Source organism: Botrytis sinoallii (genome assembly GCF_014898435.1).
Source record: "Botrytis sinoallii strain Bc 23 chromosome Unknown BSIN_006, whole genome shotgun sequence".
NCBI lineage: Eukaryota > Fungi > Ascomycota > Leotiomycetes > Helotiales > Sclerotiniaceae > Botrytis > Botrytis sinoallii.
In genome coordinates this window covers 2,752,905-2,769,521 of record NW_024066033.1, presented here as the reverse complement: position 1 = coordinate 2,769,521, position 16,617 = coordinate 2,752,905, and the positions used below count along the sequence as shown (strand labels likewise).

Below are 16,617 nucleotides of genomic sequence, written 5' to 3'. Positions count from 1 at the left end.
CCTAACCCTAACAACCCTAACCTAACCCTAACCCTAACCCTAACCCTACCCTAACCCTAACCTAACCCTAACAACCCTAACCCTAACCAACCCTAACCCTAACCCTAACCCTAACCCTAACCCTAACCCTAACCCTAACCGAACAAAAAGACCATTGTTCTCCGCAAGGAGCCCGGCTGGTTCAGTGGTAAAGTGATCGGGCCACTCTCCCACTGTTCTACGACTTAAGGCTATAGCGACGAAATTTTCGTATATATGGGCCAATCCCCCATCTTTGGGATCCACATGGATCCACTCTATATGCCGCCTCATAGGCCACCTTAGTGTGGACCTCATAACACAGCTCCTCTGAGCTTCGACAATCTACCGCTAACCCTAATAGAGCTTCTCTATTATGGGCCGCAAAAGCGATCGATCGAGTGCTGAGGAGGAACTAGTGATCCCCCCTCCAGCCACCACCACTGCGCCTATGCGCCACTCCGCTATCAAGCAGAACCACCGTTCCGGCCGCTCCTCTTGAGCGGCCTAATAGCCGAACCCTCCGCTCCTCTGGAGCACCATCACACACACACCCGCTTCTTTGAAGCGGCACACCTGTACACACCGCTCCTGTCCATAAAACATGGTTCTATGACAGAAGTAATTGTACAATCAGAGCGCTCCTCTCCATGAGCAGAAGGAAGCGCTAGGAATATGGGGCCAATCAAATAGCCCTATTTGCGAACATTACACTGGCTTGTTTAGGATATATAGAAGGAACTGGGTTTACCCTATGAGGTTTTACTAGCGTGCGCATCAGCGCCTTTCTGTATTTGTAACTCTAGATCTAGTCACGTCTTTCATACCCCTCGGGAGGTCCTCCACAAGACGTTAATCACTATAAATAAATAAAATAAATAAATAAATAAGCTGGTTTATATCCTCAAGTTCTAATAAAAATGGAATATCGGTATCTACAATATAAAAAAACAATGCATTCAAATAGTATATCGATATGAAATAAATCTATTGATGTTGTAATCCCCTTTCCAAAGTATATATTCGCTGCTCCCACTATTTGTAGATTATATATCACTGGGCATACTTATTGCCATATATGATATTATCCAATTCCAACTATAGATTTACCTGTACAAGCTATATTGATATATATACCGAAGAACTTCTTGTTTGTGTAATTTATGTAAAAAACGTTTATTACACTTTCTGTTGGTAGAGTAGCTTTAATAGGATCTCTAATCAATATATGTAATATTGTATTGACTAATAACTAATTGAATATCTCTTAACTATTTATAAGTTCTGAATTAACGAAAAATACTTCTTTTTTAGCATTATCAATATTAAGATCTGTAAAGAACTGTTCTATTTCGGTTTCTGAATCAGATTCTGTATTAGTAGTTTCTTTCTTATATTCGATTAATCATTAATCATAGTGCTTATTAAATATGTTATTACTACTATCCTTGATCTTTTCCCAATATTCATATTGGTTTTTATTCTATTCCTTTTGGGAATATTTTATTGATCGACATCCCTCTTTCTTACATATCCAGCAACGATTTTATTGATTCGAAGAATTAGATTATTGTCGAAATCTATTAGTATTATTCTTGAAACTATTGCTTCTAAAATTATTGTTTTTGAAATCTCTAAAATCACCTGAACTATTCTGATTATTATTACTACAAAATCTTTTGTTAGTGAATAGTATTATATCTTCTTTCTTATATGATTTCTCTCACATATTAATAGATTATCATAATTAATTAATTAAACCAAACATTTTCTTTTTGGGATCGAAACAAACTAGATTGTATGTCTCAACGTTTTTATATATTAGTATAAGCTTATTATATAGATATAATGTTTGTTGTATAGTGGGATTAAATTAATACTATAACATACATAACTACTTAATTATAATAATAAAACACTTACTAAATAACTTGTTTTTATACTCCTTTTTAATTAATTTAAAAGTAATACTGTTTTATTTAGATAATATATTATATTGATACTCTTTTTCCTCAAAGTTACTCTGTATATAAATACAAAGCTCTTTGAATATAGATGATAATACTTTATAATTAGTATAAAAGAATTCGAGCATGTTATTTTTTAGTATAATTGGAAATATCTTATATTATATATGTCTCCGCGCTAACTACATGATCTGTAGTTGTCTTCATGCCTCAGACATAGCATACTAGCACGCCCTACTTCCTATAAGTAGGGCTTCACTCTTCCATAGCTCTTCTACCTTTATAGTATAATATAAGTCTTTACCCGTACCTTAACAGTTTGTACTATCTTCAAATAAGCTATCACAGCTTTATTTCTTATTTTATTTCCAAAGCCCCACCAACGTCTTGTTCCGATCACGCCGATCGCACCCACCGTTGATCTATTGTATACCCTACTGCCAATATTTTGAACCTTAAAAAGTACTAAAGATAGATAAACAAGCATTTACACCAGAAGCACCTACATCTAACTTACCTCTACAATTCCTTTTCTTAAACCACATTCTCAACTCTACTAAAGCTGATATCTTTTCCTTTATAAACCTATTCAATAATCCAAACGCTATATACTTTATTATTGCTTAAGCTGTATTTGAATCAATCGAATTGATTGCAGGCTTATTACAAGTCTAAACTGCTATTGCTCAAATCTAAGTTATTGATATTTAATCAAAGATTGTTGAATTGAAAGACACAATTGAGATATTGAAGATTGCTATTTACAATAATTCGCAAGCTTTATTTTATTGTAAATATCTCGCTATTCCTGAAAAGTTCAATAGTAATAAATAAGATATTACAAAGCGCCAAGATTAGTATACGATTTTTTGTAATATAATCAATCACTATTTAACCACAAATTACGAAAATAAATCAGAGTTTTAGAAAATCATATTTCTTATTAATCTACTTTCTAGCTCTGTTTATATAAATAATCAGATATATTTTGATATAATCATAAACAACACATATAATTCCGATCTTTAGTCTTTTAAATAATATACTGTAATAAATATCTAATATGAATTAAACAAGCAATACCAGACTCTAGATTTCTTACACAAAGCTTTTATAAATTATAATAAATATAAAATAAAGAAAATCCTATTTGGTAACTTTATTATCGAATTCAAACAGTTTGTTATCAAATATAAGAAGATTACCAAACAACAAGTTGCTAATCTTAAATTCAAAGTTTTATAAAAACTAATCGATACTTCAGTTAATTACTCCAATAAACCTTTTATTGCTAATATTAACACATAAATAATCTAATAACAAGGCATTTACAATAACTTAAAGAAAAAGATTCATTTTGATAATCAATACAAGAACCAAGGTATTAATTTCAGCAATCAGAAAAAACCCAATGAAAAAAAGCCTATTATTGCTACTGTAATACCTACACCTGATCCCTTTGGAGATCCTATACAACTGAATACTGCTTGTTAAGGTTAGCAACCTTTATTATATTATAATAGAAAACAATATCTAGATTTTGGCTTCTATCTTTATTACAAAAAGCCTGATTATATTAAATTCAATTGTAAAGAAAAGCGATATAACAATACAAAATATAATATCAACTCAGAAATTATACAATACCCTGATTGTCCCCCTACTACAAATCAATACACTCCGAATATTCATTGTTTTCCCGTTACCAATCACTATTACAACCCCAGACCCTATTGTAATACTTATAACCCTATTTATTAGAATACATTCCCGCCTACTAATTATTTCCCGATTGCTGTGATACCATTTCGATATATCTCTCTAATCCTTATTGGCAATAGAGATCTGAGCGGATTTGTTGAAGGCTCCGTATATTCAGATAATAATGGAAATTCAATTTTCCAGCCAAATATATTAAAAGACTAATCTTAATTTATAATTGCGAATTGAAATTTGTTATGGAAAGTTTGCTTTTATGGATTAAGAGATTGATTATATCTAGAGATCCTTTGTATTTTAGAATAATGAATAGCAAATCTCTTAAAATCTCAATGAAAATTTTCCTTGTACTTAATATGATCATCCTATTTATTGATTTAATAGATAATGGAACTACAGGATATAGGTTTATAAATAGAACTCTTATATCCAAACTTGATATCTCTATACATCCTCTCCCTACTATCTATAACCTATTATTTATAGATGAAAGGACTTTTGATATCCTATTTCAATATGCATTATTAGATTTATGAATTAATAATCATAAAGAAATTGGCTTATTCTATATTACCAATCTTTCCAACACAGACCCTATAATCCTCGGTCTTCCATAGCTTCAGCACCATAATTCTATTATTAATTGGATAATAATGACTTTTAAATTTACATCCACATACTACTCCAGATATTATTGCCCAATTAATTCTACTATAATTGTCATTTCCAATTGTAATAATATACCGATCCTAATAAACACAATGCTCAATCCAATATCATATATACCTATTAGAAAGTCTATTTTGAAATCTACTTTAAAGAAATCTACTTTAACCCCATATCGTGCCTTTACTAAAGAAATTATTAACAAAAATCTCCAAACTCCCTTCTTCTCACCCCAAAACTAATTAATACTTTTGAAATACAATCCTCCGACTCCAGCTATAGAAAAGAATATTGATAGAAACCTTTATAATATAAATCCTGCTAATCCAATATTACCCAATTCAAATCATCACTACACTTATCAAATCAACAGAAAAACAAAGACCCGCACCAAAATAATATTAAACTAGTCGATTCTGAAACCAGCCCCAGCACAGATTATTGTAAACTCTAGAATATATAAAAGACCATTACAAAACCAAAATGTTTTATTTCTATTGAACCCTTTATCGCTATAGAAGCCCTTTAAGGAATCAATTGATATCTTATAAAATATCTAATAGAAAATGAATAATATAAAGTTCCTTATAATTAATAGTTTTATTTAATTCTATAAAGATTAGAAAGCTTATATTATAAAAGTAATCTGGGATGAATTAGATAAAGCTTGTGAGTTATATTATATAATAATAAATAATCCTATTTAACTATATTATAGTATTATAAAAAGCGATATTAAAAAGTTTATAAAAAAGACTAATCGACCTATACTATTTATAACAGAGATTCAGAGTAAACTATTACTCTGGCTTTGTAATCTGTTTGTTAGATTCTTATTCTCCCTTATCAACAAGCTTCTATTACAATACTCTTGAAATTATAAGATCGAGATTATATTAAACAAAAAGCTCTTGTATAATAAAGGTTACTTAATATTCCTAATCGAGTTCTAAGTTGTTTATAAATAACTCGATAATAATCTAAATAAAGGATTCATCTATAAATCCCATTTTTAATTAATTGCCCCATTTCTTTTAGTTATAAAGCCTGGGGGGGGTGTTTGAATTTACCAGGATTATTGTGGACTAAATAATATTATTATTAAGAATTGTTATTTATTACCACTAATTAAAGAAACTCTTGATACTTTATACTATACTAAAGTTTATATCAAATTGGATATTATTGTCATATTCAATAAATTATAGATTGCGGAAAATTATAAATGAAAAACTACTTTTACAATTCGTTTTGGCTTATTCGAATTCCTGATAATGCTTTTTAGTCTTTGCAATACTCCTGTCTTGTTTCAGAACTATATCAATTATATTCTTTTTGATTTTCTGGATAAGAATTATATAGTATACCTAAATAATATCTTGATCTACTCTGAGAATATTATAGATTATTGAAAGCAAGTTTGCAAAGTTGTATAGAGATTTATTGATGTTAAATTACAAATTGATATTAACAAATACAAGTTCAAAATAAGGAAAACAAAATATCTCGACCTAATCATTACTCTTAGTAATATCGAGATGAATCCTAATAAGGTTAAAACTATTCTTGAATAAAAGTTGTTAATTAAACTAAAAGATCTTTAATATTTTCTAGGGTTTATTAATTTCTATTAATGCTTTATTTATAACTTTTCTAAAATCACAAAATCTTTAAATTGTTTATTAAAAAAAGAGAATATATGGAATTGGATTGCTGATTAAAAGAATGCCTTTGAAAATCTGAAGTATACTTTTACCTTCACTTCAATTCTTGTAATATTTAATTACTATTACTATATAGTTATTGAAACAGATACTTTCGATTAGACTGTGAGCAGAGTATTCTCTTAATATAATGATAAGGGCCGATTATGCCTGGTTATATACTTTTTCTTAAAATATAATATTACTGAATATAATTACAAAATCTATAATAAGGAACTATTAGTTATCATTAAGTTTTTAGAAAAATGAAGATTCGAATTATATAAAACTCAAAAATTGTTCAAAATTATTATTGATTATAAGAATCTAGAATACTTTATATCAACAAAGATATTAAATCAAAAACAAACTAGATAAACTGAATTCCTAATTAGTTTCAATTTTTATATTATATATAGACCGGGTCTTAAAGCAATTCGCCCCAATATATTAAATAGAAAAGTAGAAGATCACTTTGTATATATCAATCCTAATAATAATCGAATCAAAAATCACTTATAAATAGTTCTCTCAAAAAGAGTATTCGATATTATTATATTCAAGAACCTTATTTAATAAACAAATAATAATATCAATCTTATTGCGGCGTCTATAGGTATAATCATCCCCGATATTGAGAAGCCGATTAATAATTTTATTAATAAAGTATACGAATTATCCAAATTAGTTATTATTATATATAAAATACTTTAAAATCCAATTACTTACTATTGGCCACTATCAATCCGAAAAGATCTCCAAATCGCTTTTCAAAATTATAGATTAATTAATAATAAAATTTTCTATTATAATTATTTCTTTATTCCTTTCTTTACTGAGCTTTGTATTCAGATTATATACTGAATATACTTTATTGATTTGATAGGATATTCTGGTTGAATTAAAACTATTAATTTTATCTTTTGTATATACTAGTGGTCCAATATATTAAGAGAAATCGAAATTTATGTATAAACCTGTCAACTCTGCTTCCAAACCAAAACCTTTCATCTTACTACATCCGGATTCCTAAAACCTCTGTTAGTACCATTCTGCCCCTAGTCTGATATCTCTATTGATTATATTATACCACTATCAATTAACAAACACTATAGCAAAAAGCATTAATATATTGTTACAGTTATCTGCTGCCTAATGAAAATGCATTATTTCATTCTGGTTATAGGACTATCCGTAAAGGAGCTTGCCAATTGATTCGTTAAAAAAATCTACTATCTATATGGTGTACCTGATAATATAATATTCAATAAAAATTCACAATTTATATTAGAATTCTAAAAGCATTTATTCAAGTCTTTATCAATCACTTTAAAACAATCCTTCTCATTCTATCTCGAGTTCGATAAACAAATAGAAAGAATTAATATTATGGTAAAACAATATCTTTGGGTTTTTATAAACTTCTATTAAGATAACTGATATAATTAATTCCTACTCACAAAATTTACATTTAATAATATCACTTTAAAGACTATCGGTATATCTCCATTTTTCATTAACTACAGTTTTCACTTATACCTCGGCATTGAGTTCTCTTTATTTGTTCCCCTAAATCTATTATATCAATACAAATACGAGTTTCTAAAGGTCAATGAGATTACAAATCGATTTGATATTATTCTAATAAAATTGAAAGCTCTAGCCGCTTAATCTATTCAGAGATATAAAGATTATGTTAATAAGATTTATATCGATATTCCTTTATATAAAAAAAATAATAAAGTATAGATTAGTATTAAGAATATAAAAATCAATTATCTGATAAAGAAAGGTGATAATAAATAAAATAGTCTCTATAAAATTCTAAAAGTTTATAAACAAGTCTATCTATTCCAATTCCCTATTAATTTTAAGATCTTTTCAATATTCTACAACTTATTATTCTAATCACTTTATTACTTATTTAAACTAACTAATCAAAAAGCAATCAACAAAGCTGAATTCCGCCAAAACCAAGGTTGTATTCTAAAAAGAAATAACGAAATGAACGAGAAAATCAAGTGATAGAAATTTGATAAATTATTTGATTGTTATAACAAGAATGGATTTTACTATCAAGTTAAATAAAAATATTACTCAGTATCTTGGTAATCTGCTGAAAATCTTTGTGGTCAAGAAGATACAATTATCGTTTTTTATTTAGCAAATCCAGATAAGCCAAAATTACTTGTTTGGGTAGACTTCAAAAGATTTATTATTTCTGATTCCTTGTTAGTATTTACATCAAGTGTATTCCCGAATCGAGGCTGAGGTAGATCTAAAAAGCTCTGGTAATTGATTATTATTTTTAAGAAAGTTCATTTTAATTTAATAATAGAAATTAGAGTATTTTAATATTATTTTGTTTTCTAAAAGGTCAATTGGTATTACGATTATGGATTGATTACCTTGAGCGGGGGTATTGTTATAGCGCCAACTATATAATCTATAGTTGCCTTTGTGCCTTAGGCATAGTATATTAGTACACTCTACTTCCTATAAGTAGGGCTTCACTCTTTCATAGCTCTTCTACCCTTATGGTACAATATAAGTCTTTACCCGTACCTTGACAATATATTTATAAGCATCTTTATATATTATAAGATTTTATAGAATATTGAGAGTTTGAAATCAAAATTATTATCGTCCCTACTATATTTCTTTTTATTGGTATAGAATTTCGATAAACTGATAAGAAATTGTATATTAAAATATATTGATAGTTTTTTATTCCTATTATATTAATCTTTATTATTCTTTTTATTATTATTATTATTGTTGTTATTATTAGGATTTCCTTTTTTGTTATTTTTCTTATTATCTTTTCAATTATTTTTATTATATTCAAAATTGTTATTAATAAATCTATTAATTGTTTCGAATCTAAATTTAGATTCTTTAAAATTACAATCTTTTAGAACTTCCTGAATTTGGTTTTTTGTTCATATATTTGTAATAGATTTATGTGATTGGTTATATAAAGTTATAGATATTTCAATACCTAATTTCGGTATTTATACTCCTTGGGTATATAATACTATTTGTAGTTTTTGTGTATTCAATTAATGGATCTTTATGAATTACTTATTTGTAAATATACTAAAGTTATTATAAAAGATCTCGGTTAATTTATTGTTGTTGATATTCTTATAATTATATTGCTTGTATTTGAATTTGATGTATTTGGTGAACTCCTTAGAGTTAAAATCAACAATTCCATTATCAGTCTATTATTTCTTTAATAAGCTTAATTACTCTTCGCAATACTCCTTTTCCTTTTTTGTATATAATTCCTTGCTGATGATTTTAGAGATAATCGGAGTATTATTGCTGTCCGATATGATAGGGTGTGTATAGAGGTATTTCGAAGGTTATAGATATTTCGAAGATTATAAATAGATTATAGATATTTCAAAGGTTGTAAGTATATTATAGATATAAGAGGTATGAGAGGGTATATGAAAGGTATTTAGATAAAGGGTTTATTTTATATAATATATAGTATAAAGGTGAATATATAATGAATATAAAATCAATTTATTATATTTAATCAATCGATTCTTTTGAATATGTTTTCCTAATATAATTATTCAGAGTATATTCTTTAGTATAATAAAGAGAGAAAGTATATTGTATTTAGTACAATGATATTTTTCTTTATGGTTTCTTTAGAATTTCTATTAATCCTAAATACTACTTTTAAACACCTAGTGCTTTCTAATAGAATCTAAGGCCCTAATTTGTGATATCACTAATTAGTATTGATATCAATTTGGTGTTGATTAAAGTGTAAAGTACTTTAGTCTTATCAATATGATTGATTGTATTATTCGTCTTGATCATTATTAACTATAGGAAGCTAGTACTTGATATAGTAGAAGTGCAAGCGCTAGTACAATACGGTGCCCTCTTTAGATCACATGATCGATATCCCGACAACAATGATTCAATCCTTTCAAAGGTCCCCTAATATCTCGTTTCCAAATACATTTATGAACCTCCCAAATTGCCATAGGACGATTTGGATGACCTGGATATATTGACTCGAAGTTATGATGAAAGGCCAGTTCTTTGAGTCCCTTCTCTATCGCATCAATGTAACATATCGTTGAAGAAAGTTCTTGAATTCCACTCCTCTCATCCAAAGTATCATCGATGAGTTCTGAAACCTGTTCCGTAATGTCGACTAGCGTTTGCTGGAATTGGTGAACCGAGTTGGGTATCTCCACTTCACGCACGTTTTCACCGGCCGCAAATTCATTGTCTAGCCAATGAGTCATATAACCAATTGTATCATTACCATGTCCCTTTTCAGATTTGTCGTTTGAGCGCTGTATAAATGAAAGTATTTTTTGAATCTCTGAGCGAGGTACAAAGTCAGGTTTTGTTAGATTTCGGTCTGTCAAAACTTTGTAAATTCCAAACTCTACAGTGAATCGTAGCGCTCGACTGGCATCGTTGGCCGCTTCAAGTTCGGGCAAAAAAGATTGGCCTATCTCGATGACTTTGAGTAACCCCACAGATTTTCCGAGATACAAGTTTGATCGGGGCAACATGTATCCTTCTCTTAACCCTTTCAGATATTCAATGATCAATTTTCTGGTCAATTTTGATCTTATTGCTTGCTTGGACAGAGATCCCTAATAGGAGTCGCTTATCTATTGTCTGAAATTGGAGGTTCTGATGGGTCTAACATCAGAAATGAGTTCGGTCAAATCCTCTATCACTGCATTTGTGAATATCATTGCGTCCTCCGCGTGTCGGCGAATCAGATCATAATAGACCATATATTCATGATATATCTTGTCAGCGTCAGCCTGTACATCCTCAAACAATTTTGGGAATTGTCGCCCTTGCGGGTAGTCTGGCATCTCGTTAATGAACCTGTTGAAAGTTAAAAGCGAGTTGCCTGGAAATGTATCCAATCGTCCTCGAAATATGTCTCCTTCCTTTCTGGTAGCATTGCAGATGATATCCTTATACAATAATCGAATTGTAGATACATTGCTTGGGGTGATGAGTTTGACATTATAAGCACTTCTAATTTGTCTTCCGTGGCGGAGCCGTCCGTCCATATAGGGTATAACATATACCCAAGTCAAGAAGAAACTCAGCAGAAAGTATCCAAGGTACATCATTTGAGCTACTTGGAAGTCTGGAAGCCATGAGTCATGGGATTCAAGAGGAGCTTTATTTGTGTTTTCATCTGAGTAAGAATCAGATTTAGAGTCACTTGCACTTGCACTTGTGCTCGGGGTACGTTCCCTGCGTTCGATCAAGGACCCTCGAGGGTTTCTAGTGGACATTGAAGAAGTAGAGAAGCTTATGCCTTTTTGAGTAATATGTAGTAGAGTTGCCAATATCTGCGAGTTGATGATGGACTTGAATGAACCGTTGATAATGAGCAAGGATAATTTTGTGTATGTGATAGCGATCCGTTGGAGTCGAAAGGTTGATCGTTGTCGTGTTACTTTAGAAGCTTTTCTTTATGTGCGCAAAACTTTCTTTGAACTGTGGCAGATTATGGATGTTAGAACACCCTTTGTCAAAATTGACGAGAGTCCGAGAAACTTCGAAAAGCAGCTACTGTATATGGTGCGCTCGAGATAACCTATGTGACAAAGAGACAATGTAAAACAAAGAAACTTTATATCTTTTGGCAACTGTGTTGAAAAGATGTAACTTCCAGAATTATCGATCCTCGATCGTGAAAGGCTTAATGAATAAATAATATTTAGTTTGTGGTCAAATTATGTATCACGATCCATGATTATCATAGAGTCATGTAAAGCTAGGTTCTTGAAAATTTTGATAGAAGGAAATAAGAAGAGGGACATTTGAAGAAAGTCGGTTTTGTCCACAAAGAAGCCTCCTCATAACCTTTGGTAGGAACTAGTTCATGTGGTTATGTACTGTTATGCGAGGTCAAGTAACTGCATTTCAATTTTTTGAAATAATCTATTGCTGAAAAGTTTTCCACTGATAGTTTGAGTGTTGAATTTTAAACTATGCTTCACCATGAGGCAAGAACAGAGTAGTATAAGTCTTGGTGTGTTTGAAGTATTATAAATTCCGGGAAAACACTTGTTTGTAGCAGCGTTGATCGGCAAATGGATAATATTGAAACAATGGGAAGTAGAAGAGGATCACGACGTAGATAGAGCTGAATAATTCAATAAAAGTCCGGAAAGCACGATGTTTTTAATAACACATGTTAGATTGAGTGAGTTTCTAATCTCATTTGTGATAGATGATCAACCTGAAACTATTTTCAGATCAATCAAATGTCAATTCATGCGGCCAAAGTGCATTAACCAATTTTGAAAAGAGATTAGCTCTTAAAAAGATTTGTCCCACAATACTAGGTGTTGAAGCCGATCAAGTCCCTCGTCAACTTCTCCTCATCAAATCTCCATCTAGTCACGTCAATCTGTCCCTTCCAATCCGGCTTATCGCATAGCTCATGAAGAAGACTGTGATATCTGCCCAAATTCAAGTTGAATCCTAAGATACCTTCATTTTCTGCCATTAATTGGATATCAAATGCCAGTTCCTGGAACATAGCTCCATGTCTTCCCGTTCCCAGTTGCTCCAAAGATCCATGATTACAACAGCGTCCAACACAACTGTATATGTGAAAGAAAGCATGACACATCTCGTGAACTAATATGCCAAACAACTTTTTCAATTTTTCTCCATTGAGCGGCTCAATCTCTGGTCCAACAAAGATGGTGATCGTGCTCCTTGGTCGGAAGCGACATTCGATAACATCTTTTTTACCTCTTCTGTAAATGGCCTTCGATTCTTGAGACGTGTGGCCTTGACAACCAAGTGGATTATTGCCGGATAAAGCAGTGATTAAAGTGACGTGTTCATTCAAAGTACCTCTGAAAAACAAATCATCGAATATGTGAAAATACTTTTCCAGAATGATTTTCGTTGATACGAGGCGAAACTGATTTGGGGTATTGAGAATATCTGTCACCTTCCACTTCTCAACCGCCTCTTCCTGGAGAAGGCTTAATTTTGAATCTGGATTGACATGTTTCCAGACGGCGCCTACAAGACTTGCAGGTCGATGCTTAAACACCTTTAGGCGATTTAAAGTCAAAGGTCGACGAAAAAATAGTCTTCCCGAGAGATAGTCCAATCGAGGGTTTGCTTTCCGAACAATCAAAGAATGTAGGAAATAATCCGCATCTCTGTCTTGAGCAAATTGCTCTATTGCAGATCGACTTTGACGAAGTAGTTGGGCGTCACATCCTGTCACATATGTTGGTCTGCCGGTTCCATTTGATAATTTTGAAGGTATTTGACCCATCGTGCGAGTTTTCCGATTAAGTCTCGAGGTATGTCGATATTTGAAAAGTTATATGAGATTTTCTAATGCCATAGAATTGAGGAAATCGATTCTAACCAGTACGTATGTTGACAGATATAGTACATGCCACCATTGGAAATGACCGTCTTGAACATCAGCAACTGTATCAGCCGTAGGAATATATTCATACAAGGTGCCGCAATTGCCATCTCGGCTGTAGTTGACGAAAACCATAGGAGGTACAGCATCTCATAAATCTCAACACTACTTGAATTTGGAAATCCAACGAAAGACCAACAGCATGTGCTCTCATTAGGTACGAAGCTGTATACTGTACTACATGCTAGGACTGGCAGTAGGATAAAATCCAATTCAATAAACAAGTGATCAAAATCGAAAGAAGCCAATTGATGAGTAGATTCCGAAGCTCCCGGAAGTTATGTGCATTATAACCGTCAGCGGTACCAAAGAATAATTTCTAGTGACGATATAGCTAATTTTGAGAACTACTCGAATTCATGTTCCCAGTAACAGCAAACGCCTGTCTTTTCTACCAGTACAAAGGAATGTCGTTATGTCTTGGAGAGTAAGATCAACTTTTATATTGATATCTTCTCTGTTAACAGTCAGAATAGAAGACACCGTCAGGAGATATATAGAGGTCAGATGTCTTCCTGTGGAAACTTCGATATCCTATCACTGATCATCATTCTTGACACGGGTCTTGTGGGCTGAGCTCGATATATCCATATATGTGTTTGCTTAGCTTTTTGATCTTGGCATCATTCGTACTGGTCTTATTCCATATGACTACCAGAAACGTCACGAGGCCTGAGAGCAAGTAATGCGTGGAGCACATGCGTTAGAACCATGTACTTAATTTTTCGCAATGGTCAAAAAAAGATTGTGAACAGCATTCCCGAAAAGGCGAGAGCCCCAGATTTAAAACTTTTGTCATTGAATTTGTCTATAATCTCCAGGAGCCAGAATAACGCATACTTCTATAGTTTTATAAAGGATCTAATATCTTGACACCATAAGAACTTTTTGGGGGAATTAGCTTGAAGGGGCTGCGAGGTTTCCTCTAACACCTCCCTTCTCTCCAACTTCGCGTGCAGTGACGGTAACGGACAAATCCTTGCTAATGTTGATCATAACTTCGACCTTGCTACCCTTCTTGACACCTCTGACTGCGGCCTCTGCGAGAACATTTCCGACCTTCCAGATTTTCTCACGTTGTTCCTCTTCTTCCTCTTCGCTATCATCATCCTCAGAATCGTCAGAGTTTGCATCCTCAACCTTGGCCTCTGTGGATTTAGGTTTTGGCTCTGGCTTAGTGACCTTGATGTGAGATCCACCCTCGACAATCTTTACTAAAACATCACCACCTTCTTTAGGAGCAGCGATTTCGACAGTACGGCGAGCTGGGACGGCGGTTTCGGCAGCAACAATTGGTGTGAAAACACCCTTGTCAGTCTCTCCTGAGATGGAAAGAACTCCAATGGCATTTGTGAGGTGCTGAACGGTAGTGACGGCAGCGTGAGTAGATTGCTCGATATCTTGAGCATCAAATTCTTGAATGAGAGATGCTTGAAGAGCAGCTCCACGGGCTTGCAATTCGGATGGGTTGATTGCGGTAGGGCTGGTGGATGGAGCAAGAACTGTGGCATTTGGGTAGATATATTGAACGTTGGATGCGATTTTTGGAGTGTGCGATGTACCACCAGAAAGGATGACCTCGTCAATTTCCAAAGCATCCAATCCAGCCTTCTTTACAACACCCTCAATCAATCTGTTGAATCCTTCAAAGACCTTGCGTCCAATAGTCTCATATCTAAGTCTGTTAATGGTAGAAGAGAAATCAATGCCCTCAGCTAAACTCTCAACACTGAAGTTGGAGTTTTGTCCGATACTAAGTGCTTTCTTGGTAGCTTCAGCTTCTGCCTTGAGTTTTGCGAAACTGCGTTGGTTTTCACGGGGGTCGATAGAGTTCCACTTGATGAACTCTTTGGAAAAGTGATCCATGAGGACCTGGTCCAAGTGAACACCAGCGAATTCGTAATCGTGTGCAGTAGCCAAAATGGTATACATGCCACCTCTTGATGCGATAACTGCGACATCTGAGCGAGTTCCTCCGAGATCTGCAACAATAACATTCTTATCCGCAACCTTGGCCTCTGGCCTTGCATCGTATGCCAACAAAGCAGCGACAGGCTCATTAATGAGTTGTAAAACCTCAACACCTGCATCGTTTGCTGCCTTTGTCAAAGCTGCCTTTTGGTTGTCGGAGAAATTTGTTGGGATTGTGATGACAGCCGAGTTAATTTGTTTTCCGGTGTAGTCTGATGCGGATTGTGCGAGACGACGGATAACTCGAGTTGTTACCTCAGAGACAGAGACGGTTGATGGTTCACCCTCCTCTTTATCTTGAATTTTGAATGCGATTGTGCCTTCGTGGTCCAAAGGGTGTGCAGAAGCATGGCTGTGTGTAGGGTCTATCGACTTGAAGCTATGCGGGGTGCGGGGCAAAGTGTTAGTCGACTTTATCTTGGAATACTCATGGGGTCCAAAGGGGCATTTATGGTATAGACATACTCTTGTCCAAGGAAATCTCTGAAATAAGCAACAGTGTTTGTGCTGTTTCTAATAAGTTGTTGCTTGGCCTGTTGACCATAATACTCGTCTCCATGGATATACGACAAAATGGTAGGAATTTGACGATCTGTAGTCGAAGTCAATCAGTCTGCCTCCCCATCCTGCTCGGATCTATTTTTGAGTGCATTTCAGCTACTTACCTCCATCCTCATTGGCAATAACTTCAGCTTTATCTTCAACGGTTGTGTAGGCGATTGAGCTGTTGGAGTTTCCAAAAGAGATACCAATGGCATTTCTCTCACCAGCAGTGCCGTTTGATGCGGGGGCTTCAGCTGCCATTTTTAAATTTATGAAGGATTAGAGGAGAGGACAAAAAGTTGATGAATGGAGTAGGAAAAGACTTTGACTCAAAATCAAAGGTTGTTATAGTTCTGTGTAAATAATCAATGTAATCAAAACCATCCAGAACTTTTTTACTTTTGCAAAATCGCATCGAGAATTTCACTAGCGCCACATCTTAGCCCCCCACATTTTGTAGGCGCAAACGCAAGGCTGAGAAATCTGAACTTTTTGTCTATTGGAGCGAATGTTGAACATCCATATGGATACTCAAATAATATAATCAATA

The 16,617-nt window shown here is 33.2% G+C and overlaps 3 protein-coding genes across 3 annotated transcripts; all 3 read right to left on the bottom strand.

Annotated features, from left to right (window-relative positions):
• Positions 1-9,984: 9,984 nt before the first annotated feature.
• On the bottom strand, positions 9,985-11,379 carry EAF02_004508 (uncharacterized protein; the record flags this gene model as incomplete). The annotated part of the gene is made up of 2 exons (XM_038900556.1): positions 9,985-10,713; positions 10,768-11,379. 2 exons carry the CDS (start codon positions 11,377-11,379, stop codon positions 9,985-9,987), a joined length of 1,341 nt encoding a protein of 446 aa, XP_038760263.1.
• A 1,055-nt stretch (positions 11,380-12,434) lies between these two features.
• EAF02_004507 (uncharacterized protein) lies at positions 12,435-13,394 on the bottom strand (the record flags this gene model as incomplete). Its single annotated transcript, XM_038900555.1, has 1 exon — positions 12,435-13,394. One exon carries the CDS (start codon positions 13,392-13,394, stop codon positions 12,435-12,437), a length of 960 nt encoding a protein of 319 aa, XP_038760262.1.
• An 845-nt stretch (positions 13,395-14,239) lies between these two features.
• EAF02_004506 (uncharacterized protein) lies at positions 14,240-16,448 on the bottom strand. The gene is made up of 3 exons (XM_038900554.1): positions 16,190-16,448; positions 15,990-16,116; positions 14,240-15,903 (listed from the first exon to the last, which is right to left on the bottom strand). The coding sequence occupies exons 1-3, from the start codon at positions 16,326-16,328 to the stop codon at positions 14,451-14,453; spliced, it is 1,719 nt and encodes a 572-aa protein (XP_038760261.1). The 5' UTR covers positions 16,329-16,448; the 3' UTR covers positions 14,240-14,450.
• Positions 16,449-16,617: the final 169 nt, after the last annotated feature.